Source organism: Phalacrocorax aristotelis, chromosome 13 (assembly GCF_949628215.1).
Source record: "Phalacrocorax aristotelis chromosome 13, bGulAri2.1, whole genome shotgun sequence".
NCBI classification, from domain to species: Eukaryota; Metazoa; Chordata; class Aves; order Suliformes; family Phalacrocoracidae; genus Phalacrocorax; species Phalacrocorax aristotelis.
In genome coordinates this window covers 3,686,572-3,713,781 of record NC_134288.1, presented here as the reverse complement: position 1 = coordinate 3,713,781, position 27,210 = coordinate 3,686,572, and the positions used below count along the sequence as shown (strand labels likewise).

At 55.4% G+C, this 27,210-nt stretch overlaps 2 protein-coding genes across 2 annotated transcripts in view; one reads left to right on the top strand and one right to left on the bottom strand.

Moving 5' to 3' along the window:
* NECAB3 (N-terminal EF-hand calcium binding protein 3) overlaps nt 1–26,121 on the bottom strand; it is a 29,541-nt gene extending 3,420 nt beyond the window's left edge. The window contains exons 1-12 of the mRNA XM_075109185.1: nt 25,598–26,121; nt 20,668–20,692; nt 19,496–19,604; nt 12,492–12,517; nt 12,059–12,156; nt 4,230–4,366; nt 3,918–4,039; nt 3,514–3,593; nt 3,017–3,070; nt 2,275–2,387; nt 520–597; nt 96–187 (exon numbers count right to left, since the gene is read on the bottom strand). Coding sequence (XP_074965286.1) covers nt 96–187; nt 520–597; nt 2,275–2,387; nt 3,017–3,070; nt 3,514–3,593; nt 3,918–4,039; nt 4,230–4,366; nt 12,059–12,156; nt 12,492–12,517; nt 19,496–19,604; nt 20,668–20,692; nt 25,598–25,690 — 1,027 coding nt within the window. The 5' untranslated portion in view covers nt 25,691–26,121. The remainder of the gene's footprint in view (nt 1–95; nt 188–519; nt 598–2,274; nt 2,388–3,016; nt 3,071–3,513; nt 3,594–3,917; nt 4,040–4,229; nt 4,367–12,058; nt 12,157–12,491; nt 12,518–19,495; nt 19,605–20,667; nt 20,693–25,597) is intronic.
* On the top strand, nt 5,914–11,347 carry ACTL10 (actin like 10). Its single transcript, XM_075108811.1, is given in 7 exon segments — nt 5,914–6,250; nt 6,253–6,749; nt 6,752–6,797; nt 6,800–6,850; nt 6,853–7,063; nt 9,827–9,922; nt 11,305–11,347. Coding segments are annotated over 7 exon segments (1,281 nt in total).
* Nucleotides 26,122–27,210: the final 1,089 nt, after the last annotated feature.

The following is a 27,210-nucleotide window of genomic DNA, read 5'->3' as shown; positions in this document are numbered from 1 at the left end:
CCACACCGCTCCTGCGCTCTGCAGAACACCCGGCACAGGAGCATGGGACTGTGGGGATCCCCCAGCCCCCCAGCTGGCCCCACGGCCCTCCTCACCTGGGAAGAGCATGGTGGTCAGCAGCTCCGGGGACTCTAGCAAGCTGATGATGGCCCGCTGGAAAGTCTTGCTGCAGCTGGACTGCAAGTGGCTGTAAAACAGTGTGCAGGGTCAGGAGGGTGCAGGGCTTGTGCACGCCTCGCCACTGTAGGAGAGCGGCCACGTGCCAGGGTCCCTGCCCACGCACGGGACAGGCTGCTTCTGCACCACCCAGAGCAGGACAGCCATGCCTGCCCTGCTCCCCAGAGCCTTTATCAGAGTGTTCACCCCCTTCTACTGCAAACAGCCCTGGGGGGCACTAGGCTGAGCAGCCAGCAGCAGGACAGGCTGCATGAGGAGGGGGAGCGGTGGGGTCCTGCTAGAGCCCCGGGGAAACCCCTTTCAGCCCCCCTACCCAGGGCATCCAGACCCAGCCCCTCCAACCTTCTCCATGAAGTCACGTCCTGCCAGAACTCGTAAAGGATGAAGCAGGCCTCGTCCGCCAGCTTGCAGGTGGACACGCTGCGGGGACAGGAGCGACCCTGAGACGGGGCCTGGCAAGGTGGCATGGCGCAGCCACGTCAGTCCCGCCAGGCCCGGGAGCGAGGGGCACAGGTCTGCACGTGAGCCTCACCAGGAGGCTTTCAAAGAGCAGTTTGGCTGCATCCACAATTTGTGGCTGCCAGGGCTGGCACATGGCTCCAGGGAATCCTGAACCCAAATCCTTCATGCTTCACAGTTCCGGCAGCCAGGCAGGAGAGGAACTTTACAGCCAGTCCTTGCTGCTGCCCAGAAACCAGCGTGTTAAGTGTTATTTTAAGTATTTCTTAGCATGTCCCTAGCACTGCAGCACACAGCCTGATGAAGGAGCTCATCCTTCCAGCCCTTGGGAGTAGGTGTGTGTCATCCCTTGCCCTTCACACAGGAAGAAACAAGGCACGCATGCAAGGAGCGGAGATCACAGCATAAAACCACAGCTCGCTGCCCCCCAGAGTGGTGCTGTTTCACCAGGCGATGCTTCCCACGCTCCCTCCAGCTAGAGGAACAGGCTGGGGCTTTCTCTGTTCCATGGGAAGGTGGAGGGGGAAGCAGCAGGGAGACAAGAGAGCAAGGCGTAGGGTGCAGGGCCTGGGGAACCATCTGCACTCAGATGCAGCATCATTAATTCCAGCTGAGGATGAACATTTCCTCCAGCTGCTGCTGAGGGCTGCAGGAAGGGACCCGGGGGGAGAGCAAAGGCAGGCACCTGGCAGCTCGGAGGCTGCATCCCCCTGTGCCGGGGCCGCAACGTGCTTTGCAATTAATCCCCTGGCGTGACCCAGGACAGTGGAGTCCCCCCGGGCTTCACTCCAGCTTTCCACTCACGTGGAGAGCCTGCCCACGCAACGCTACCCAGTTGTCTACACAAATAGTTCTCATGATAGAAAATCCCATCAATTGCAAAGAAAAAAAAATACCATCCTCTCTGCCACACATGTCAAAACAAGTATCTTCCTTTTGTTTGGACTGAAAAGACAATTTTGTGCTGTTGTAACTGAAGAGCTGAAAAATGACACTTTAAAAGGGAACAACACAAACGTTTCCCACTGAGAGTGGCTTGAAATCTCCCATGGGAGAAGGAAAGCGCCTCTCAGAGAGCAGCTGTGCAGTCTCCAGGGGCAGAAGCCAGAGCTGGGCCCCATCCTCAGCTCTGTTTGGAGCCCCAGAGCCATGCTGGGGGGCAGATCCTGGCTCTCATGTGGGGATTAGCTTCAGGTGCTCACGGCCACTTCCCACCAGCACCGCATATACTTTACACACGGCAATGCTGTGACATGAGCTCTCCCCTTGACTTCTCCCCCATTACTTTCAGCGCTGGAGGAACGCATGGAGCATGCATTCTCTTACACATGCAAGCCACAGCCCCTTTGTGCTAACATAAAAACCAACCTCGTCCTTGCCAGACACTGACAAGGGGTTCTTGGTGGGGGAACCTGCAGCAGGAGACGGACAGTACCGCAGGCAGACAGCGCTGCAGCTGTGACACTGTCCTGTCCTCTCTGCGAGGTCAAACCTCCACACGCCAAGCTCGCCCGCAGGCCAATCGGCACACAAAATGCTCCGCAAAAAAACCCTTTTGTCCCCCAGGGGTGCTGTGTTAAAAGCCCCTGTTTCTGGGCAAGCCATGCCACGGACAGCCCCGCTACCCGCCACGCTTACTGCAGGCAGCTGCTCTGCCCGGCGGTGAACTCCGTGTAGGACCTGAATGCCTGGCGAAACTCCTCGATGCTGTTCGTCGCCACTGAGATCTGCCTCTTCGCCACCAGGATGTGCTGCAAAGGGACAGCAGATGAGTGGCAACAGGGACTGATCTGCACCTCCTGCCCGCCCTGCTCCCACCCAGCAGCGGGACAAGGCAGTGCTGAGCAAGGGGAAGCCACAAGAAGGCACTGGCACCACAATGCTGGGTCCAAAGCTGACACAAAGTGGCTTCTTTCGACCTGCGCAGGTTGCCTTTACGAGGACTGCACCGACAGGAGATGCTCCATCCGCCGGTGAGGGCGTCCTGCTTTGGGGCTGCTACAGTTCCCTGTGCCCTTCCCAAGCAGAAAGGGGCCTTGGGACCCCTCCAGCAGGGCTCTGCATGGTCTGAGGGCACTAGCAGTGAAACTGAGGGATTTGGGCACTCAAAAGCGGAGCATTGCCTTCCTTTGGGTTGGCCACGGGCACTGCCCGGGGCTTTCATGGACCTGTGGATGGTCCGACAGCCAGCTCACAGCTGTGACTCCCACCCTGCTACATCTCCAGGCAGCGGAACCCCTGCCAGACCAAAGCCGGCAGCTCACCCAGGTGACCCCAGTCTCGGGGCACAGCGGCTGTGTGAGCACGCAGGTGTGTGAGCAGGTATCTGTGCACACTACGGGGTTACCTGCAAACAACAAGCAGCAGGACGGGGACTTACTGCATCTCTTCCTTTGCACATCGCTTCGTCCTTCAGTGGTTCCAGGCGTGGGCTCTGCATTTTAACAACACGGGAAAGACTATTGTTACTGGGAGAACTTTGCAACAAGATAAAATGCTGCAGTAACCCACAGCCCAGCCCAGCTCAGCGTGACAGATGGGGACCACTCTGGGGACGTTCCTTCAGGTACCCAGGGGAGAAAAGGGACGCGACCTTCACATCTGTAGGTGTCGGTGGGTCCAGACTGACTTAGTTCAGCTCTGACCATGGAGAAGCCAGGGGAGGGTCAGCAGAGCTGAGGGGAGAAGGGGGGCTTTGGAGACAGCAAGGGATGATCAGCCTTGTGAATCTGGGTCTAGTGAATGTGTGCAGCTGTGTAACGCTGCCAGGACTCTAATACCAGGACTGTTGGCACAGGGGGAGAGAGGTCACAGCGCCAAGCTGGCCAGCACCAAGGTGCAGGGCAGCCCCCAGCCCACCTCCCCTCTGCCACGCACCTTGCACTCCAGCTTCTCGATGAGCTGCTGGAGCCTGTTGATCTGCGCCATCCACTGGCTGTTGTCTTCAACACAAATGCCTGCACGGGGAAGGACAGAGAGTTGTCACCAAACAAGCTTGCTTTTATCACAGCAAAAGCTTGCTTAAGACTCAGGAAACCACAAAAGCTTCGAGACCTCTGATTCAAACCAAAAAACTGATTTGGTTTTCTCCTGAAACTTTTCCTGCTACTCAAGAGATACCAACGGCCCACAGAAGCTCCAGCTAGTGCCTGGGTGCAACAGGCCAGGCTCTCCCCCAGACAAGCCCCTGCTGTCCCGTGCTGCTGCCCCCACACCCACTCTGGGCTCCAGCGGGGCAGGGGCAGAGATACCGAGCCAAGGGACAGCTGGGCTGCAGATACCTGTCGTTAGCATCCCAGAATAAGGGTCTGTTGGAGATAGACAGACGTTCTTCTGTCCTCTGCGCCCACATCGTCTCCCTGACCTCAGGCCAACTGAGGTCTCAGATTTCTTTATGTCCTTTCTGAAAGAATGAAATGCAAAGTGGGACTGGAATCATTCATTATACAGATCATCTTCACAGTGAGCTTGGAAAGGGCAGATCCTGCTCCCAGATGTGTCCCCTAGGGGGACCTGTGAGTCCTGCCCCGTGCTGCAACCCCCACGAGTGGCAGTGGGGAGAGGGGGAGGACTGGCATGTCCTACCCCATTACCTCTCCTGTCCCGCCTGCTCCTCCACGGTGTCCACGGCACACTCAAGCGAGGCCTGCAGGGACTGCAGCTGGTACATGGTTTCCCGCAGCAGAAACCGGGTCAGGAACTGCTCCATCTTCGAGGAGGTCTCATACCTCTGCAGGAAAAGGGAGTGTGTCTGTCAGATGCCCCTGGCTCTGCACAGGGGGAGCAGAGCTGCATCTGGAAGGGGTTGGCTCTTAAATAAACCCAGCAGGGTGGATTCCAACCAAATTTTTAGGCATTGTAGGAAACTATGACATTGTAGGACAAAAGCATCCTCTGGCTGCAGACCTCTGAGGTCACAGCAGGGAATGCATGGCATGACCCCCCCACCCCAGCCCCGGCACCCACAGCCCCTGGATGGCATGGCCCCCAGGAGCCACAGGGGACCTCAGGTGGGCACCCCCAAGCCCAGGTAAAGGCCACTTGCAGAAATAGCCCCCAGCTCTGGGGAGGGCTCCGGGGCAGGCAGAGCATCCCTTGCTGTACCCAAGGGTTCACACACTGCTCTGCTTGCACCAGGGCTCTTGGGACAAGGCTAGCAGGGCAGAGGCCTTGGGGCAGGCTAAGGAGAGCCCGCAGCAACCCCCCAGGTGCAGGCAGCACCTTCCAGAGAGCACCCTGCCACTGGCAGGGCAGGGGGCTGGTTTCATGCCCTCGCTCCCCAGGAAGACAGCACTGAACCTCTCAGCTCCAACCAGAAGAGATCTCTGCTGAATTTCCAATGCACACCTGCTCATGGCTCTTCCCGCTGACTTGCTCTTGCACGAGGGCCGTCCCACGTCACCCACAGAGCACGAGTGACAGCTGCTGAGACGATGGCTGTGTCTGGCTGTGAGTCCCACCCAATCCACCCTACGGCACTGGAGAGGTGTCCAGCAGGAACACAGGGCTCTGTGGTCTTTCCCCATCACCCCCCGTCCTGGTCTGATGTGCAATGTGCGCACCACAGGCGTTAGCACTGGGGGCGTGTAGAGGCAGGTTCAGGGGGCACCCAAGAAGTGCTGGGGAGAATGAAAGGGTCACCCTGAGTCCTGGGAAGAAGGCAAACTGGCCCAGAGGGCACCCAAAGAGTGGGTCAGGATGCACACCATGCCCCCAGAAGCAGGTCCAAGAAGCACAGAGAGCCAGGGAATTACCCAGGTGCACACAGATGTACTCCAAACTCCTTCCTTCCTTTGCCAGCTGTGACCATGGATCCTCCTGGGCAAAAATCTGGTTGCAATGAACAGCCACAGCCTGGAGCATGGCTCCTTTCCATGTGCTATGGGTTCTGCTGGCAGCACTGTTCCTTGCAGTCTGGTCCACACACTGTACTGCCCTGTCCAGTTTTCACTTGGTTCCTTAAAACCACCTGGAGTTTTGTCCTTGCACTATTAGATGACCCAAGGGCCTGGGGCAAATCTCCAGCCCCCAGGGACAGAGACGAGGTACCCAAGGAGGGATGCTTGGCAAGGCAGGGAGCAAGGAGACAGGAGGAAAGGCTGAGGCACGTACCCAGAGACAGATAATTCTAAGGCAGGCACAGTCATCCTCTGCTGGGGCTGAGCCACAGTCTCCCTGTCAGAGCAGGTACCTGGCCTGGTTTGCCCCCAGTAGACTTCTCTTGTTCCACTGCAAGGTGAGGCTCTTCCTCCCTGGCATCCCTCAGGAGTCCTAGTCATGCCAAAGCCTGCAGTCATCATAGACAACAGCAGCAGCTTCACCCGGGCAGGGTTTGCAGGCCAGAAGAAACCCAAGTTTGTGCTAAGGACCGTGTCACTGCATCCCTGCAGTGCAGGCACAATGTGGGAGACCCAGCAGCATCCTGCTGAAGGCATGGCGGGCTTCACCATAGCACCCAGGACTCACCCACTCAAGCACAGCTTCACTGAGGACTGGGAGGGCATGGAAAACCTGTGGAGCCACCTATTCTTCTGTGGCCTGAAAGTCCTCCCAGAAGAACAGCCCGTGCTCATGGCCAACCCCCATTCTTACCCCTCCACCAATAGGGAAAAGTTGGAGAGGTGCTTCTTGAGAGCTTTGGGGTGCCAGCCCTGCACATGGCTAACACCAGATTTCTTTCCCTCTGTACCTACAGCAGAGTCACCGGTCTGGCCATGGAGGTTGGGGCAGGAGTGCCCCATGCTACCTCTGCCTGCCTGGGCAAGACCTGGAGAGAGTCCACCTACCACCTTGGTGCAGCTGGTGGCTTCCTCTCCAGCTACCTGCACAGCCTGCAGATGGAGAGCCCCAGCCACACCCCGGTGCTGAAGGCCTTGAAGAAGACAACAGTGATCTAGCTGAGGAAGCAATGTTGCTATGTCTCCATGGACTACAAAGACGACCTTGACTACCAAGGCTACCATCATCCAGCCAGATTTCAGGCCCCTGATGGGCACTGGATAACGATAGACAAGAAGAGGTTCTGCTGCCCGGAGCTGCTCTTCCAACTGAGGCTACTCCACCAAAGCTCCGCAGGGCTCCACCACTTGGCCTTGCAGAGCCTCCAGAAGGTGGAGCCAACCATGCCAGGAGGGACACGGTGAGTAACATCGCGCTCTCAGGGCATCTTCAATGTTTCGTGGCTTTCCTGAGAAGATGTGCGTAAGAGCTGAACACCGTTTCACAGCACAGGCTGCCAGATTAAGGTCCTGGCAAGCCTGGAGAAGGGCACAGCCGCCTGGGCAGGGGTCTTGAAATAGGCAGCGTCACTCACATCTTTCCAGCTCGAATGGATGGCAAAAGGCAACTACCAGGAGCACAGTGCCAAGTGCGTGGACAAGATATTTCCGTGGGCAGATGACGACCAGGCATTCAAAGCATCCCACTGGTGGGGCACAGCTCCTGCTGCGGGAGGAGGGTCTGCTTGCTCTGGGCAGAGCTGTGGCAGTGGTGGTCACCGAGGGCCAGCTGCAGGTGTGCAAAGTCAATTCAAATGCTCCCAGAGAAGTAAACTGTTTTTCATTTGCACTCGGGGTTATTTCTGTGCCTATCCACCATCACTCTAATAAGCACGTGTCCGATCAGGCTGGCAACACAACTGCTGCTTGTGCTGTGAATTCAGGACACACCGTCTGTCTGGGTACTGCCAGTCGACAACTGAGCCACAGCGCTCCAGGCTGGGGGCCGTGCACATCTAGAGCACTGAAGCAAAGCTGTCCTTTCTGAATGTACTGCCTGCAGCTGCTGGCACGGGCAAGGGGGCTGCTCCAGTGGGCAGGAAAGCTCCTCCCAGCAGCCGGTGCTGCAGGACCCGCGAGCTCTGTGGGGAGACGCAAGGGTGGGAGGAACAAGCTGAGAAGGTCCACACGGCACCTGCACTGCAGCAACTTCACTATGGGAGGTGATTTCTGATCTTGGCACTGAAGCGGCTCAGCACTGGGTACAGGGGATGAGCCAGTGAAAACCAGTGAACTGAATTCGCTCTTTTTAATTTTGGTATAAAGGTCATTTGGTGCTTCAGGGAGCCAATTCAGCTCACTGAACGGGCAGAAAAGCACCCACCTGGCTTTGCAGTTGCTTTAGTGAACTGACTCAGCTTAGCAGGCGATTAGAAAAGGATCAGAGATTGCATGGGGGAAGAAGCTGGGAAGCACTGTCCAGCTGTCATAGCAGACTCCTTTCCTCACGACCAGCCCCCTTGCCCAGCTCCTCAAGGGCCACAGAAACCATGGGACATCACTGGGAGCATTAAAAGAGACACAACTGGCAGTGGGAGGTCAAGGAAGGAGCCTCCGCATGATGCAGGAGGGATGGTTCCTCCACAGAGGCATCCACCAGGAAAGGTCAACCCTTTCCTTGATAAGACAAGGAGACAGACAGGACCAGAGTCACCTCTGTCTTCCCTGTGGTATCCTCACATACCCCCAAGGCTCTGGCACAGATGAGGAGCCAGGCTGCCTTCACCCTGCCAAACACCATGAACTCCCTCTTTTATGTCCAAAACAGATTCCAGCAATAATACCACATTACTCAGGTCAAATATTTCCAATTCCTACTGTGTTTATCTCCAACACATGGGAGAACTGAGTATCTTGAATTCCAGAAGCTCTGCTCAAAAACACGTGGACGCTGGTGTCAAAAATCTTTTTTGGGAGGCAGCACAGAAGGTCTCGATTCCCACATGGTCTCCTGGTTCCTCTGAACCACAGCTGAGCCACCAGCCCAGTCCTGGAGCTGCGTCTGCCTGGGGCTGCTGGCACAGCAGAGTGGGGGAAGGTAAATGGAGAGGATGCTCGTCTACCGAGCACTGCCCTGGGCTGGTGCTGGAGTGGGCAAAGGACAGCCACAGCCACTCCCCACAGCCCCCCAGCACCTGGGCGAGCAGAGCCCCCTGCCCCGCAGCCATGCTGCCAGTGGGTTTTCATCTGTGCTTGAAAATGAATCTCATTTTTCTGGCAGAGGAAGAGGATGGCAGCAAAGCTGCGCAGAGGGCTCCCCATCCTCCCAGTCCCAGCTGCCCCAGCCCACCTTGCAAGGGCAAAGCAGGAACCCACGCAGACACTTCAGTATTTCGGGCGAGCATTGCACAGGACGAGCCAGCTGCCTCCTGTCTCTCGCCTCGTCAAACACAGCACGCCCAGGGGAACGCGCCAGAGAGAAGGATGGAAATAACCACCTCTCAAGAGAGCCCCAAATGCTGTTTCACCCTTCTGCATCGACTTGGAAAATTTCATGCCAGGGGAGAAAATCAACTGAAAATGCACCTTCTCTTCCGTTCAGCTGCCCGGCCCCCTTCACACTCCTCACTTGGGGGCAAACAGCAAAGCCCTCTTGTCAGGTGTTGCGCTACGCAACTTGAACCCCTCTGCAAATAGAGGCTTAATAAAAATGTGCTCTGCCTCGCTAAGCACAGCATTTTCTGCTCATAGCAAAGATTCACAGGAAGGCGTCACAGAGGAAATAACTCAGCAAACACGAGACAAGGCTTTTGGGCTGTGGACTGGTGTTTCAGCTCCATTGACCCAAATGAAAATCCCAAAGTTGCCAAGAGCTGCTGTAATTCTGCTTTTGAGAGGCTTTATTAGTTTCTTGTGATGATAGTTAAGCTCAGGACAGAGTGGAATAGGTGATCGCATAATTCCTGCCAAAGGAGAAATAAAAGCACCTGACTGGGAGAGGTATTTATAGATTAGTTTGCAGTTTTTGTAAAATGGAGAATGGAAAGATTTTAGCATCCAGGTCCCCTGTGAGAAGTATCAGACTGTTTCCCAAGGTATTTCCACAATTCACTTCCTACTCTGACACTATTATATTGCAAACGCCAAGCTTAGCCATGGGATAAGCTGTATTTAATATACTGCAGCATAGCTATCAACAGTTATATTTTACAAATGTAAGTGGGAATGATGGAATTTGGAGAAAAACCTTCTTTTCTTGAAGAGGCATCTTTTCTTTGCCATGTTTCTGGCAACCCAGCAAGGAAGGATGACAGTGTAGGAACCCCTAATGATTTGGTTTCCTCCTGCCAACCTGTGGATCCACAACAAAGACCACAAGCAGGTTTGCTGCCCACACATACACTACTTCCTACAGTAACTGCAGTCACACAGTGAGGACGAGCCTGGCTTGCGTTTCCCATGCTTTATCGCAGTGTTTATCCTGCGGTCACCAACGTGCACAGCAGGCAGCGGACTGAGGAGCCTGCCAGCGAGGAGACAGCCGCTGACACACCACTGATCCCGTCCAGGTACCCTGGCCTGCTGCGACCGCGATGGCACATGCGGAGGTGGGAATCCTCGATCCCAAAAAGGCTTTTAGCGGCACTGCTTCAACCCACAGCTCCCAAACACAGAGCCACTGCATATTCCCTCTGAACTTTGGTTTCCTTATTTCCCTCTCTCTCCTCCCTGCAGCTCATCACCCTGGCATGGTCTGAGCAAGCCCAGCACAATCTCCCAGGTTCCTCTTTTGCTGTGCCAACAAAGCAGCCCATGCCCTCTGTCTGTTTTCCTGCTTTTAAAGTGAGCTCGTATTTTCATGAGCCTTTTTACAGCTGTGGGGTAAGTACCTGGAGGATGCAGGGGTGAGCAATCCTGTAGCAGCAAAAGTAAGGAACTACCAGAGATGGACCTAACCAAGAGATGCTCTGGTTCAACTGGTGAGACCCAGCTCAAGTCAGAGAACCCTTCTTCTTCTTCTAGCTGGTCTAGGTATTGCTGCCTCCTCGGGAGTCATGTGAAGCTCTCTTAAATACAGCCTGGGGAAAAACGAGCACGGACTGAAGATCCTCCAACATCTGTTGACCCCACAGCCCTGTTCTGGAAGCACAGCTTTATGGTGAGGGCTGCTGGAGCGGGCAGATCTCTTCCAGTTTGCTCAGCGGACAGCACAGCTGCATCTCCAGCAAAAGCAGCTCCCCAGGATGAAATTTCATTTGGCTCTTCCAGGAGGGTGGTCTCTCTGCCAAACTGGGGCTCTGTGTCCTCAGCCATGGTGGCATTAGAGGTGTTTGAATGAACATAAATGAGGAGCATATGTGTACTATGGAAAATCTCTGTTCTTTGCCCCCTCCCCTGGCTCAGAGAGGTGTGAGCTTTGGTTAAAATCCAACCTAATGAACCCACTGATCCCACAATAATCCAAGATCAATTCCCATTCTGGAAATACAAACATGGGAATATATTTGGGTCACCGCAGGTAAGAATGCGGCATTTATCATCTCTGCCAGCCTCTAGCAGTGGCAGATTTCCCACAGCTCTGCAAGAGCCCTGACCACAGGGTGGGAGCGTTGCCCTGTCCTGCCTTCTGACCAGCGCAGTGCCCAGCAGACCAGGGAGGCGCAGGGGGATGCTTCCCAGCAGGGTCAGTATCTGCATCGGGGCACCCAGGAGCTCAGGGCTGGGATGAGAGCACCTGGATCAGCACAGACCTTGCCTGGGTGAGAGCAGTGGGAAAGAAAGGGCCGGCCCTTCCCATGGCTGTAAAACAGCACCAGCCCCAAGCACATGGCTAAACCATTTAATACCTTTTGAATGCAAAGGGGGCTGCTGGTCACCAAGGAGGGTCCCTTCCAGTACTGGCCACTGCTTTTTCGTGGCTGTATTTCACCCATGACACTTTGCACTGCAGACAGCTGCCCTCTGATGCAGAGGCAGGGGAGCTCACAGAGTAGGAGGCTGCTTGCCCTAATTAGCAGCCTCCAATCTGCCTCCCATCAGTACAAGCTACAGGGAGAGGGAGAGAATTCACTACAGGGAAGCACATGGCACAAGTCAATGAATTTCACCCTTTCCCACCTTCTCCCAGACACCTCACTGTTTCCCAAAGCAGCCTTCGCAGTGCAGCAGTTCCTGCGCCCTCACCAGCACCCAATTTTTGTCACTGTGAGCACAGGCTGTGCTGAGCACAAGCTGCTGGGGTCAGTCCAGAGCAGGCTCAACCCCGGAGTCCCCACTGCATGCCACACTCCTTTGTGGAAAAGGCCTTGCTTTAGCTCAGAGATGGAGCACACAGGTTATCAGCGATGCTCCCAGAATCAGTGACCCAGGCAGGACCCTGCAGGTGGTCTGCAAGGAGCTGTTGAAACAACCACTGCCAGAGCCCTCTGAGGAAGGAGGGTGCAAAATGTCTCCACAGCACAAAACCAGTAGCCCTACCCTTCTCCTCCTCCAGCACGCCTCCCTCTCCTCCAGGCACACTGCAGGCCGTGCACTCACTACACATGGAAACAACCAAAGGACACACAGGCAACCCCATTGATCTCAGAGGTACCACGTTTACTGCCTCTGACACCTAAGTTTAACCCTAAGCAAGCAGCTAAGATCACCAGGGCTTCTGTTCCTCACCCGCCTGCCCCACTGCCCTCCCACCGTCCCATACTTACCAGCTTGGTTTTGTCCATGGCTGCCAGGACCGCAGAGTTGAGGGCTTCCAGAGCAGAAAGCACATTCCTGTATTCTCCAAGATATGCTGAGAAATAATCTGAAGCAGGAGAGAAGATCACAGTGAGCTTCCCGAGCACCTCCATCCCTGCCAGCCCTGCGCCTGCTGTTGCCCACACACAGCCCACCGCTGCAAGGGGACATTCGCGTCCCTCTCCAGAGTCACGCTCCCACCTGGACTGAAGAGTCCTCTCCTATCCCCAGGGCCAAAATGCCCCATCCCTTAGGAAAACCACAGATGCCCTCTGTGCTGGGATACAGGGACTGTCTGTGCCACTTGACCGTCCAGCCCTGCCCGGGACAGACATGTACAAAGCCCCACCACAGACCCTCGAGAGAGGATGCCCTCTGAGGCAGGAATATGAACCTACTTACCGCACAATTTCTCCGTGTCCACGTTGCTACAAGAAACAGAAAAACAAGTTCTTGTTAGACGGTGGTGCTGGTTCGGGAGAAACAGCTGTGGTGAGCAGGGTCTTGAGGGCTTGCCTTGAGCCCTCAGTGCATTTACTGCTCCTCCCATGAATTTTCAAAAGCTGTATCAGAAAAATAAAAAGCTGCACAAGTTTAGAGCCAGCAGCTCAGAAGCCATGCCCAGCACCTGCAGCGCCCAGGCAGGGCTGCAGAGCATCACCTCTGATTCAGGGGCTGACGGAGAAAGCAAAGCTGCTCCACCAACATCTCCTGGAGCTGGAGTGTGCTGGGAAAGCATCTGTGAGAGCAGGATGGGGCTGGGAGTGAGGTCAGGGAAGGCAGGCAGTGCCCCACGACACTGGGCTAGCCAGCTGGGCTGGCAGCCCCATTTCTGAGCCCTGGAGCTGATGAGCCCCAGAAGCTGCTTCTTCAACCCATCCTCTCCCCTCAAAGGTACAAAGCATTTACTCAGGGCTCCTTCCTCCTGTCTCCCTTGACCTCAGCCCAGGTCCTCCCTCACGGCTGCCCCATGGCACCAGGCACCCTCCTTTCCCATTTGCCCACAAGTGCCCCCACCTGCTCCTCCTCTTCCCCGTCTTCAGAGCCCAGGAGACATGGGGCTGCCTTCAGGCTCCTAGGGCAGAGGGCTGGATGGCTTCACAGCCCATGAGAGGGGTTGACCCTGCCATGAAGGCCATTAAAGCAGTGATCTGGGTCCAAAAACCTGGAAGCAGGGACCAGTCCCCCACCCCTTTTTGATACCAGAGAGCACTGCATTGGAGAATCAATGCTGGCATCCCTGCAGGGCTTGGACAGGTCCCTCCTGTTGCTAATAAAGGCCCTGCTGGGGTGGAGAAAAGGTCCAGAAACAGCCACCTGTTTTTGGGACGGGATGTCAAGCAGACCTGTGGGTTCACATGAAGCTGTCAGATCTGTTCAGACGGCCAAAGTCATGGAGGCAGAGCTGCTTTTGATGCCCAGCATCACCTGCAGAGCCCCAGGGAAATGCCCCAGGATAATGTTTATTCAAATCAGCCTCCACTCAAGAAATTCTGCTGTCTCAAAGTCCCCTAAATGGTTACAACCATTTTTAATCCTGATTGGGAAAGCGGAAGAGAGCATGAAGGAGAGTTTTTTAACTGTTTAAGTGCTGTCACATGTGGAGGAGCCAGTGATACCTGGAGTTTGCAGGGCTCCAAGCACCAGGACAGTTGCAGTGCTGCTGCCCAAGGGAAGTCAAACCACGGCCACATCACCCTGTCCCCCCGCTGACGCTGCTCACAAGGCAAAGGGGCAAAAATGAACAGAGGTAGGATTAGAGGAGAGTGTGGGGAGTGTCCAAAATGCCATGCCAAGTACAGGTGTAATAATTTAAGCAAAATCTTCCTACAGCTTTTTCCCCAAACATTAAAGGCTGGTTTCCGCATCTCTCTCTGTGCTGGGCTTCCATTTAGTGTACTTTAATAATAGGCGGTGCTTCAATCATCAAAATATTTTGGTGTGGATGTCATTGCAGACCCGCAGCAGTGGGACTGCAGACCCCTCTGTTTAGCTAATTGTGTCAGGCGCCTTCTTAGGCAATGGAGATGGGCAGTTTTATGATGTGATTTGGCTCATCTATTTTAAACACCTACCGCAGGAGCTGATTAAGGCAGGGCTCTGGCGCACTGTTCTGGCACTGCAGCCAGTTTTTAAAGTGGATAAAAAGTGTTTCCCTTGAGACTCAATACAGATAATCAGCGAAACCACAGCCCCTTCTTCTGTCAGCTCCACTCCATCAAACTTTGCTGATCCCATCTCTGAGGAGCTCCATGAACCCAACCACAGCTCTGCTAGACAGAATGACCAGGGTTTGAAACACAAATTTAAATTGGAAAAATATCTTCCTCCTTGTTAATTTTTCCACATATTTCTGAAAGCTGCCTGGAGCCTGCAGAGCCGCTGCTGCTGCTGCACTGCCACTAAAGACTTGGCACCACAGCATCCGCAGCATTGCTTGTTAGACCCATGCCTCAGAGCAGTAACTGCAGGCACTGGTTCCCATCCAAGAGATGGGTAAAATTCACAAAAGAGGGGATAGGGACAGGAGATAACAAAACACCTAATGCATCCGTTATCCAGGCGTTTGCAACTGTCCCCAGTGAGAACCTGGGGCTGAGACTGGTCTCACCAGGGAGAAGAAGGGGCCACCAGCTCAACCCACTGCCCAGTTCCCCACCTCAGCTCTCGTGAGCAGACGTCTGTGTGACAAAGAGTTACTACCAACACCAACCCTCTGGATTCTAAGGAGAGGCCAGAGATTATTAATAACTCTTTCTATTTTGTCTGTTTGCTGCTTAAAAATAAATGTTAACTAATCAATCACTGAAACACTGAACAGTTAAACACTGAACTAACCACCAAGATCCTGTGGCAAAAATCAGCCCTCTGGGAGTTGTCCGGTGGAAGATCTGCTCCCTTCCCAATGCAGCCTGGTCCGTCAGCAACACTGCCGGGCCACCTCTCCCCATGTTCCACATCCTGCAGCAGCCCCCAGGGCACAGCTAGGGGCAGGACAGACCGCAGCAAGCAAATAGCAGGGCCAATGCTGCCATTTTCAGGCTACCAGAAGCTACTTCATACCAGAAACCACGAGGAGCTCATGTAAGGAATCTGCATGTCAAATCCCGACCCATTTCGCAGGGCTGCAAAGAGGCAGCAGGCTTTGCTCCGCTCCTGTCTCTGCCATCCCCTCTCCCGCTCCAAGATAAGAGCCATCCTCTGCCTCCAAAGCACTCATCCTGAGACTCTCCACATTTCCAAATAGCTGTATTTTGACTGTGCTCAAACCACTGATTAACTGTAATTAAGCCTGAACTGATGATGAAGGATCTTGCCATCATTATGCTGTCGGGATTTTGTCAGAATGTGCCTGGAATTTATGCAAGAAAACAGCAATCAGCTTCAGCAAAGCAGATGGGATTTTTTTTATTTTTATCATTTATCATGTTGCGAACCTCTGCTGCCACCACAGATTTGGTTTCCAAACCTTCCCAGTGTGACCCAGGGTGTTTCAGTCACTCTCCTTCATTCAAAGACTGGCACACACTGCAGCTCTGAGTCTCTGACTAAAGAGGGAAGGGGGAGGTTCACACAAATCCCTTCTTCCACGGAACCAGAGGCTTGAGTTTATTTCCACTGAGAGCTTTTAAAAACCACCAGGTCAGCACTCCCACCTCTTTCACTTGTGGCTCAAGGTCAGAGACACAGGCTCTGGGCAGTCTGTACCCAATTCCTGCCACCACCATCTGACCACTCTCACGCAAAGGAGGATTTATCAGACCTTGTTTTTCTAAATCTTCTAAACCTTATTCTTCTAAAACAGATGCAGGACAGAAAGACACGTGAGGTCCATGTCACACTTCCTGGCAGGTTTCATAGTCCCCTGCGAAGAGCAGTAGTAATGCAACCTATGCAACACTACAATGTTCGGACCAAAGCCCTCTGTAACCAACTCTCCAGTAAGTTGCCCCTGTGAGACCCTGGGACCCGCTGCCATCCCACCTGGCTGGGCTGCAGATGGACACAGGGCTGCTCGGAGAGCAAACCACTCTGTGCGTCTCCCAAGATGCTTTTGCAGCAGTGGAGCTTTTTCATCCCTTCAAAAACACTTGTCTCTTCTCACCCAGACGTTTCAGTGGATGAAAATACACTTTTCCAGGAAGACGAATCTTTCTGTTCTGCACCAGTGCCATGGAGCCTTCTGACAAGCTAAATGAAATGGCGCACCTAGCTGTTGTACCAAATTGCAATAAAGAGTTGAATTCAGTTTCAACATAATTTTCTAAATGTCAAAGAATCAGAGCAAGGAGATATTTTAAAAGCAAAATAGAACAATTTTCAGAAATGCAGAACCAGAAAAGCCTCATGGGAAAACATAAAATCTGACCTGAACCCAACAGAGGTGCCTGAGGCCACAGCATCCCACCTGAGCACCGGGTGGATGGAAGGTGAAGATCGGATGGGAAGGACACAGACAAAAGGGGAGTGTGGTGCCGTGGGGTCTCTGGAAGGAGAACAAGTAACGCATGAGACCTCTGAAATATTCATCTTCCCAAATGTCAGCTCTGGGACCCAGGGGGGCAGCTGCAGGTTTGCAGTGATGGGTGAGGGTCAGGACGTGTCTGGGCAGTGCTCTGTTACCCAGACACGGAGAGCACCTGGGTATAAAGGTCTCTGTTACTGTCTCTCCTTGGGTCAGGCTGGCACTGATAAAGAAACACAAGTTTCAGCCTACACCTGAGGAACACAGCATCCCTGTGGCCAAATCCACCCACTGGATTAAGGGTGAAACTTTCCCATCATCAGAAAAGCTATGGGACATGAAAGAAGCACGCCAGACGTGTGTAGAGCCTGTAGTTGCTTTCCAGCTTTGTAATACTTTAAGTATTACCTCAGGTAATAACTATTGAATTTGGCAGCAAATCTCAGCCAGCTCCTCAAGAATACTAAGTTCCTGCAAGTCCAAGGCAAGCAGGCAGCCCGGGGCACAGGGGCTGTCCAGCCCCCATGTTGAGGGGACAGCAGGGCACCAGCACAGCCCTTACAGGACACCAGAGGTTGTACAAGGGAGCAAGTCCCCCTGCACACCCCAAAAACAAATGCCAGAAAGTCCAGCTCTATACACAGAGCCACAGAGACCTCTACGAGGCCCAGCGTGCTGAACACTGCTTGATATCCATTACCTGCCACTGTGCAGTGGGCAAGCAGTCCCTGGCCAGCCCCTGGGGACAGGCAGGGTCATGCCTCCCTGGGAAGAGGCCTCTCTCTCCCAGTCCCTCGTCCCAGCAAGTGCGCAGCTCTGGGTCAGAGCACTCAGGCAGACCCAGCACTGTCCCACTTTGTTTGCGGGGGGCAGGATTCCTCTTATCAGACAATAAGCTGAGCACCAGGCTCCCTCGTGGAGGTCCCACCTCCTCCTCCACAGGCTGGGGATGAAGCTGAAGAAATCAGGTACAGTTCCCTGCTGCCACCTCCCATGTCCTGTCCCACTCCTGCTTGCTGACACTGAAGCTGTCCCATGCACTGATCCTGCACATGTGCCCATGGACCATGTCCCAGCCAGGGACAGAAACAAGAACTACACCTGCAATGGACTCAGGGCTGGGCTTTCCCTCCTGCTGTTGCAGAAACAAGGGCATCCTCGCAGGGCTGGAGGGGCGGCTTCTCCCACATTTGCTTGAAGTCACTGAACGCAGGAATTTGGAAACCAACTCTGTCCAGAGGGTCCCTTCTGCTCTTCATGGCAGAAAGAGATCAAAGATCCAATGGCCATGCCCTGCTAATAGATGTCACCAGCTCAATGCCGCAACTGCCACGTTGTCATAGCTACCACACCATCATTATGGGTAATGAGTTATAGAGGGCACTGCTGCAGCTGAGGCCATGCATGGCTCCCAGACACAGCCTGCTCGCACGGGGCCCTTCGGTCAGTTCTCTTTATCTGCTCTGGGCAGATGGAAGATGCTCAGTCGGGAAGTGATGGTAAACCAGGATACCTTCACCATTCAGTTAAGGGCACAGTTAAAACTCTCTGCTTTGCCACAAGCCATTTTCCAGCAGTATTGTATGGGGAGGTGACTCCAAGGTCACCCCAAAATGGAGCGAGAGGAAAGGAGCATTTGCAGAGGAAAGGGAATGGCTCACTGCTGTCTCCACTCCCTGGGATCACAGCCCAAAGACACAGAGTTATTTTCAGGAGACGCCTCCTGCTGCCCACATCCAACAAGCCCAATTGGCAGGACAGGCAGCAATGGGCAGGCAGGCTTAAAAGAAAGAGGCACCAAGGGGCTGCGCACACCAGCCCACTTCTCTGCCCCATCACTAAACTGGGAGCATCAGCTAAACCCACCACCCGACACTCAGCAGGAGTCAATCAACCCCACTCCCCCAGTCCTGGGTGTATGATGTGGGGACTTGCAGCTAGGGACCACTGGGTATTCACTGTCAGTGGCTTGGTGGCATTCGGTGGCTGGTGGCATCTCGGCGTGGCATACGCCTGGCATAGGCACTCTGTGCCACTGCCCCAGCTCCCTGCGGAGCCCTGGGACCAGTGCGCGCAGCTAAGGCTGCTCCGAGTTACCTCTCCCTGGTGGGGACCTGCTCAGACACTGGCCTGGCCAAGGGTGTCACAGAGGTGCAGGAGATGCTTCCTGGGGTGCAGCACGAGCCAGAGCCGAGCCAAGTCTCCCGCCCAAGACCAGGAGGAAGCTGCAGCCAACCTTCCCCCCAAGCAGCATCCTCCATTTGAACAGGCACCCCCAGACATGCAATTTATCAACGGCCACTTTCTCCCAGTGCCAACACACACACGTTCATAGCAGCTGGCAGGGCACAGGGACCCCAGCAAGGGCACACTGATATCTGAAAGACTGGGATGAGAAACCCTGATGAGCCCAACAGGCTCCTCTAGATAGCACCATTCAAGAGGAGACCAGGGCTAAGTGCAATTACTTCTCCTGATCTTGGGGGTTTCTTTTTTTAAAAGTAGCTGGCCTAAATTCAGTTACACTCATAAGGCCCACTTCTGGTGGAAAGCAGCTCTTACATAAGTGAAAAGTGATGATCCCTGTGCGAGCAGGGATCATCGTCCACACATGCTCCTCCTGCAGACACGCAACCTGCTCTATAGAGCTGTATATTTCTGGAATACATTTTTCAAATTAACGTAATATAACTTTAAATGGATGCTTGCTTTTACGGAACTACAGTAAATCTGATAATGACTGTTCTCAAAATATCTGGCTTCTCTTATCACCAACGCTCATAGCTGGTGTTCAATGGGTTTTAACATCTGCGTGTTTCAAGAGGTAGGTTTATCTCGCCCTGACTATTTATCGCACCCGCCTCCAAATGTCCTCCATCTACAGTCAAGCAGTTTTATATTCTCCTTCATCTCCTCTCCTCTCTTCCACCACAGTACTTACTCTGAATGACACCTGTCAATGCTACTGAATAACTCCCACAGCTCCTCCGAGCTCAGGATCCCATCAGCGAAATAGTTCTTGAACTCCTCAAATGACAGCTTCCCATCATCTGCATTTAAATAAAAGGGAAGAGTAATTATATATCTGCAGAAAGAAGCACACAGGCCCCAGCGATCCTCCCAGCAGCCTCTCTACTGGGAGCGTGGGATGATTGGGCGTGTTGTGCATAATAATTAGAGCAGATATCTCATTGAAAGCGTGTCCCACCGTGTCAAAAACCCAGGAGTGCTGGCAAGTAGGGCCCCTGCTGCTTTCCAGCAGCAGGTTCCCAGGTGGGAATTTCAGCCCCTTCCAAAAGACCCCACTGCAACATTTTCAGAAACACAGGCAGACACTGTACTTAGACAACTGTCCAAGCAGAGTCCATCACAAACAGCATAGCAAGGAGAGCATCAGGTTTTTATGGAAATAAAATCTCTCCATTGACTCAAGAGCTTTTTCCTTCCTCTCTGTGGAGGACTTCAGCTCCTGGGCTGCATTTTGATCTGCAACAAAAGTGGCTCCTGGAGCCTGCAAGCTACCATGAAGGAGACGAGCCCAAGAGAGGGTGGGAAGGCCCAGAAAAACAACTTGTGATTTTGGATTTCTTGGTTTATGGGTGCCAGATTAAACACTGGGTAGCAGAGCCTAACTCTCAAATGCCAGGGGCTCCAGTGGGCATCCAGGAACAGGGCCACCCAACAGGGGGCACCCGTAAAACCCTGGACTGAGCACAGAGACTGAATCATTCCTGCAAAGGACAGAGCAGAAGCCTGATGGCCCCTGGGCTACCTGCTGCACAGCTTGGTTTGCCGTCCCTTCTCACTGCTAGCAGCACAGAGGAGAGATCGTGTGCATGTAGGCAGGAGAAGGGCTTGGAAGGGTCCCTGTCCTGCATGGTGCGTGGACAGTGAATTGGGGGAGCCCACTTCCCCAGCCCCCCTGGCCAGGCCTTTGGCCCCAGAGCCTTTTCCTCCAGAGGTAGCAGAAAAGCCTTTTTCTTGCAGCCAGAGAGCTGCTTGCCCTAATCCTCCTTCACTCTTTCAGTCAAACCTTCCAGCAGGGACAGGCTGCGCTGCTTCGCTCAGACCCTCAGAGGGACCGGGAGGCAGCAGCAGGAGCAAAGCACTCACCGTTCTTGTCGGCTCGCCGGAAAATCTGCAAAAGAAAATACAACAGGGTTTAGTGAGGCAGCAGGGAGAGCAGCGTGGCTGAACAGTGAGCCGGGAAGCACCCGGCACTGCCACCTTGGGAGAACCACATCCCAGAGCCCAGGGAGCCATGGAGAAGCCCCCGCTGCCTGGGTTGCACAGGCCAGTGCTGCACAGGCTCCTCTGGGGAAATTCCCCTTTGCAAACGATAAAAACCATTTCTCACCTCCAATGTGCAAAGCTCTCAGCACAGCCGCTGCTGCCTGAGCAACCCCAGCACTCACACTGAGCATCTTTTAAAGAACGCAGAGGGAGATGAAGTAGAAAGGGCTTTGCTACCCACCCTTGTGATGGAAGGTGTTTAATTTTTCAGACCCTTTAAACAAAAGAACATTAAGCACAAAACCACACCGTAATGGGAGCACTTTGTGCATCACCACTGACACTTCCACCATCTGCACCGAGGAGCAGCTCTTGTTCTGCACTTTGTAATCACCCTTCACAACAATCCTTCCTGCAACACCTCGACGTGCACACACACACTGTAATTAATAATTAATGAATTAATTAATCTTTAACTAATTCTGCCACAGAGCACAGATGGGGAGCTGCTCCAATTCAGGGTTTCAACCCAGGTTCCCAACTACGAGGCTTCTGCCTGCAGCCCAGGAGAAAGCTGGGGCTTCTTATCCCTGCCTGGCTCCTCTTTCACCAATAATTATCAGAAGGTCTGGGGCTGACTCCAGTGAGGAAAAGCACCATTTCTGAAGCCTGGGATCATCTCGCCAGACCAAACAGTACAAGGTTTTGACCAGCACATCCTAACAGAGCCTACAACAGAAAGTTGTGGGTGTGGCAACTTTCTTCTTTTTAATCATCCTTTTTAACCATCCTGGATGATGAAGAAATCTCAAGGTCTGAAGAAAGATGAGGAATAAAAAAAGGGCAGGAAAAGGGGAAAGCAGACTTTGTTATATTCTTTTCCACACACCTGCAAAGCAGAGACTGCTGATAAAACCACCCCCGGACCAGCTCTGCTCCCTGCCGCAGGAAGATGTGTCGCTGCCAGCTGCCCCCTCCGCCCCCAGCTCCCTTCTGCACTGCTCACTAACAGCTTTGCTGCGTGATTTGAGGGCACAAGTCCATATCTAGCCACTGAAACGTCCCTGAAAAATAACTTAGAAGTAAAAAAACAGCTGCCCAGAGAAACCTCAGCTGCTCACTGGCTTGCAACTGGACAGAAGCTTTTCTGATGCTGGTCCCAGCGGGGACCTCCCTGATCCTTCCCCGCGACCAAAACCAGGAGCAGGGACACCTCCTCAGAGGAAGCTCTTCCGAGCAAGGCAAGCTCCTCCGGACCCAAGCCGCTGCAGAGAACAGGGTCAACCCTGAGCCAACCAGAAGTAGGCAACTGTCCCTCTGGGACATGGGCTTCCAGCCGGCCAGGCTGCTTCCCTTCCAGGAAAGCGGGGCAGGCACTCTCTGAACACCCCAAAGGACTCACTGGATGAGCTTTGGAGCTTTACCGCTACCGGCTGAGACAGGAACCCACAGCTCCCACACACTGGGGATTTCTCCAGGTTTTAAAGCAAAACTTTCTCCAGGCTAAATGGCTCACTTGCACATCTGGGTCTCACGGCTGCAGGGTTACCCATGCCAGGGCTCCCCGGCTGCAGGGGCAGCTCTGCCTGCAGGCAAGGGCAGCACCAGCGGGTCCCACATGCCGGTGCCTCCCTGCCACCTCCCTGCTTTGGGCATGCCACTTTCCATCAAGGCAAAAGCTTAATCCTGCAGAGCTCTGTCATCAGAGGGGAATGTGGCTCATGCAACAACATCTCTGTGACCCCAAATGTCACTGAGGCCAGCGAGCCCATCCCAAAGGCAGTCAAGTGTCACCCAGGCACTTAAGAAATACAGATTCAAGTGAGGTCAAACATTTCCCACTCCCAGGCTGGTCTTGCTCAGCAGGGTCTGTCTGCAGGCTAAGAAGGCGAGCACAATTTGCAAGGGGGATCCCATGAGGCTGAGAAGGTCTCTAAACTGGGGTGAGCCCATTCTGGATTCAGCATAAACCTCAGCAAACAGAGCTGACACTTCTCCCTCACACATGGAATCCCCTGCTCCAGCGGTGTGTTAGAAAAGCCCTGCCAGTGCACACACAACAGCTGCCTGACGCTTAAAATAAATGTGGTGCAAGCAGCAGAGCTGCAAGAGCTCTGTGAGGCGAGGCCATGTCTGCTCCACGTCCCCCAGGGATGATGGGGCTCCCTGCTGCCTCCAGTGAGCCCGTCCTCAGCCGACCCCAGCTGAGCACTGCACACACCAGAAAGCACCGACGGCTCCTGTGCACAGGGCAGGATCCAACTCCAGCCAAGCAAAAATAGCAGAGAGCCACACTCCACAGGGCAACCCCCGCCCCCCCAGGGTGCAGGCGCGCACACAGCAATGGCAGGTAAGCGCTGCTCCCAGTGCAAGAGCCCGGCGCAGACAGCAGCCATGGGACAAAGCCAGGGAAAAGTGATGCAAAGCCAGGCTGGGAATGGGATCAGGTCTGCTCTGGCTGCTGAAGAGGCCCTTACGGGCAATCCTTTGCTTGCACTTGCGGGAGCTGACAGTCGCAAAAACACAGGGACGCTGCCTCAAGCCCGAGAGAGGCATTTCCCTTAGCGCCTGGCTCTTGGGCTTGTGTCCAAGTGACCACAGCCTTGCTCAGTGCCTGCAGCGGCAGTCATGCTGAGACCGATGGAGGAAGCACTGAAATGGCATTTACTTGGGGCTGACCCCACACACACCCTGGGAAGGAGGGGCATTATAGAGCTTCTCCCTGCCTGCAGGGCTGGAAGCAGCCAGGGAAAAAACAGCTGCTGGGGAGGGGACAGCTGCCCTGGGGACACTGTGCTCATCAACCCACCACAGGCTAACGCAGGCTGCGGCCACGCGCCGGTGATAAACATCGGGCCATCCAAGCGGCTTTTCTGAACCTCTCATACAGCGAGAGGAGTAAGCAAACCCAGAACACCAGCCTGGGGGATGAATCTGCCAGAGGTTTGAGATGTCTGCATAGAGAAACAACTGCGATGGCAGCACTGCACTTTGTATCGCACCTGCAACGAAGCATTGGAGGCACAGCCCACCTCCTCCTCACCTTTCTTGAATGCAGACGATGTCTGGGCAGGGAGATGATGGCTCCGGTCCCAGGGGAAGCATCGGCTGCCACATGGGATCTGTCGTGGGCAGCCCTGCCTTCCCACTGCCCGATGGGCAGGCAGGGATCCCGCACCACTGCAGCTTGTCCTGACAAGCCTGGGGGGGGCAGCTGGAGACCAGCCAACTGCCCAGACCCAAAAGCAGAGATACTAAACTCACCGTGCCAAGCTCTGGAGCTGAGGCGGGAGCAAAGGGAGCCACAGGGAAGAGGAAGGGAAGCCGACAGAACCCAGAAAGCAGCTGCTAGCGCTGTTAACACTTCCCATTTTAATTGCCTTAATGACACCCTGAGGGATAGATGTGGGACTCAGTGAGTGCCCGGAGGAGCTGAGCTGGAACACAGCTGTCACCACCAACCCCCCTCCAGCCCATCTTTCATCAGCCAAGTAATTAGTGTGGTTAATGACGCTGGCTGGAGAACCCTGCAGTCTGCAATCCCCCCACAGCAGGAGAGAGACCCTTACCCTCCACTGGAAGCTGTGAGCACCACCACAGCCGAGGAAACCGTGCTTTCCAGCTGCTCCCTGGTGATGCCAGGAGGTCTCCTAGATGGAGGACCAGACCAGGCATGGCATTCACCTTCCCAAAGTGCTGCCCAAGATCTCCTGCTCCCCTCCTTCAGGATGAACTGGGACATGGTGGGTGGCACCAGGACAGGACAGAGATGGCAGCTGGCACTGTCCAGGTGCTGGGGCACCACACCAGCCCTCTCCCCTAACCCTTGCTTGCTTTGTCCCTGCGGCAGGGCAGAGGCAGCACCTCCTGGGCTCCACAGGGTGACTTGGACACCAGTGGTGCTGGACACAGGGGAATGCAAGGGCTGGTGGCCCACCAGGGAGATTCGGGCCCTGCCCACCTGACCCAGGCACCCTGCAGCTCACGAAAGACAGCCAGGAGCAGGGGAGTTGATCACCTCTGACGTGCTCCAGCAGCGGAGGTGGGCTCTGACCCAGGCTGCGCCATTGCCCTGGGAGACGGCCATGCATGCAGCCACCTGCACACCCCACCGGGTGCCATGGGGGAGAGGCACTGTGACCCCAGAGCCCTGGCCCCAGGGCACACAGCTCCCTCTCCACAGGAGCACCCTCACCATATGGCTTGAGGGGATGCCGTGTGATGGGAGGCACTGTGCCAGGACCCGTCTTGTGAAAATAAAAACGGCCACTCTGCATCTTCCACTCCCCCAAGCCACCCGCAGCTGCTGGGACGCCCGGCCGACCTCCAACCCGCACAAAGAGCATCCTCCTCCACAGCTCCTGGTGCGTTAGGAGCAGGCAGGGACAGGGGCTGCAACAGACACGCTCTGCCTGTGGGATCCCACGGCTTTTAACAGCTACACAGTACCTTCTGCAGCTCTCCTGCCAGGCACACGCAGCTCCCGCTCCAGCAGTCACGACAGCCAGCTCCTGATGAGGAGTGGGCTATTTCTAGCTACTCAGAGGCCCATAATTCAGAAAAAGGGCACAACACTGAGTATTATTTAAAACATCACGACCCACACCTTGATTCACCGCTTCAGGCCTAGAGCAGCAGCTACGCCCGCTCGCTTCTCCCTCAGGCTTGGTTCCTCACTCGGGGCTGGCGGGAAAGGGCCTCACCCCGACGCCTGCATGTGCAGCCCCGCGGCGGCCCCCTACGAGGGGGCACCCACCGCCCGGCCCCGCCGGCCCCGGGGGTGGGCCGGGTGCTCGCTGCGGGTACTCACGTCGTGGAAGATGGGGAGCGGCTGGCGGCGGGGCGCGGGGCCGCGGTCGGCTGACAGCAGGCACACGGCCAGCAGCTCGGCGCACGCCATCATGGCCCCGCCGGGCGCGGGCGCTGCGGTGCCGGTGGGAGCGGTGCCGGAGGGAGCCGTGCAGCGCCGGAGAGCGCGGTACCGCGCCGGGGAGAGCGGTACCGCAGGGCTCGGTGCGGTTCCGTAAGGTGCGATGCCCCGCGGTACGCCGCCGTAGGGCGCGGTGCGGTACCGTAGGGTGCGATGCCCCGCGGTACGCCGCCGTAGGGCGCGGTGCGGTACCGTAGGGTGCGATGCCCCGCGGTACGCCGCCGTAGGGCGCGGTGCGGTACCGTAGGGTGCGATGCCCCGCGGTACGCCGCCGTAGGGCGCGGTGCGGTACCGTAGGGTGCGATGCCCCGCGGTACGCTGCCGTAGGGCTCGCGACGCGGAGACCGACTTACGCGAGCGGCTCCGCAGCCGCCAGGCAACTTTGCCTGGGCTGAAGGCCCACCCCCTCAGCCATCCGTTTGGCCGCGGCCGGTGATTGGCACCCAGGGCCGTGCCTGTCGTTGGCGGAGGGGAGGCGGCGGGGCGGAGGGAAGGCGGCGGGGGTAGTCGCTCGTTCCCCGTGCCTGGTTGCTGTGGGGCTGGCCCGGGCGGGTCCCGGCTGGATCCAGTGCACCCCACTGTGCTCCCAGTTGGCTCCAATGCAGCCCACGGGGGTCTCGGTACGGCCTCGGGTGGTCATGCTGTGGTTTGACTAACCCTGGTTGCCCCAGTTGGTCCCTGTTTGGCCACAGGTAGTCCCAATGTGGTCACTGTTGACCCCAGGGTACCCCTGGTTGCCCCAGTTGGCACTGGGGTGGCCCTAGTTTGGCCACGGGTAGCCCCACTGTGGTTGCAGCTGGCCCTAGCATGGTCCCCCTGCCAGCGAGAGTGGTTTCAAATGACTTTCCAGAGGTGCCAGCCCCTCCGTGCCCGTGGTGCCGGGCAGCCTTTGCTGAGTGCTGCTTCCCCCTGGTCTGGCATGCCGGGGCCATACTGATGGCGCTGAGTCCCCAGTACCTCGAGCAGATGTAAAACCCCTTTCCCGCCCCAAGCAACGGCTGCAGAAGTGGGGGACAGGCTGGCTGGGGAGGGGGAGGAGGAGGAGGCAGGAGTTGCCTCCATCCCTGCCCAGCACAGACACCCGGAGGTCTGTCCAAGCGGAGAGGAATATGACCATCCATGTCCATACCCCAGCCTGTCCTCAAAGGTTTCCACAAACAGGAAACAGGTAATCAGATAACTAAACTAGATAAAGCCATGCCTGGGCAGAGCTTCACACTGCTCCTGGGGTACATGAGGTGTGGTAACTTCTGGGGGTGATGGGCTTTTTCCCATCCCTCGCGGAGTGTCCCAGGATCTTTCTTAAAAAAGGGGCGTGCAATCACTTCGCCTGGATGCAAAATCCCAGCCAGGCTTGCCTCCGTCTGTACCACCTCTCCCTTCACATGGACATTTCGAGGCCAGCTTGTTTTGCTGAGCTCGGCTTCTCTTAACCCAGCTCTCAAAACCAAGACATTTCCCTAGCCCAACGTGACCAAGCCACAGCACGTGTA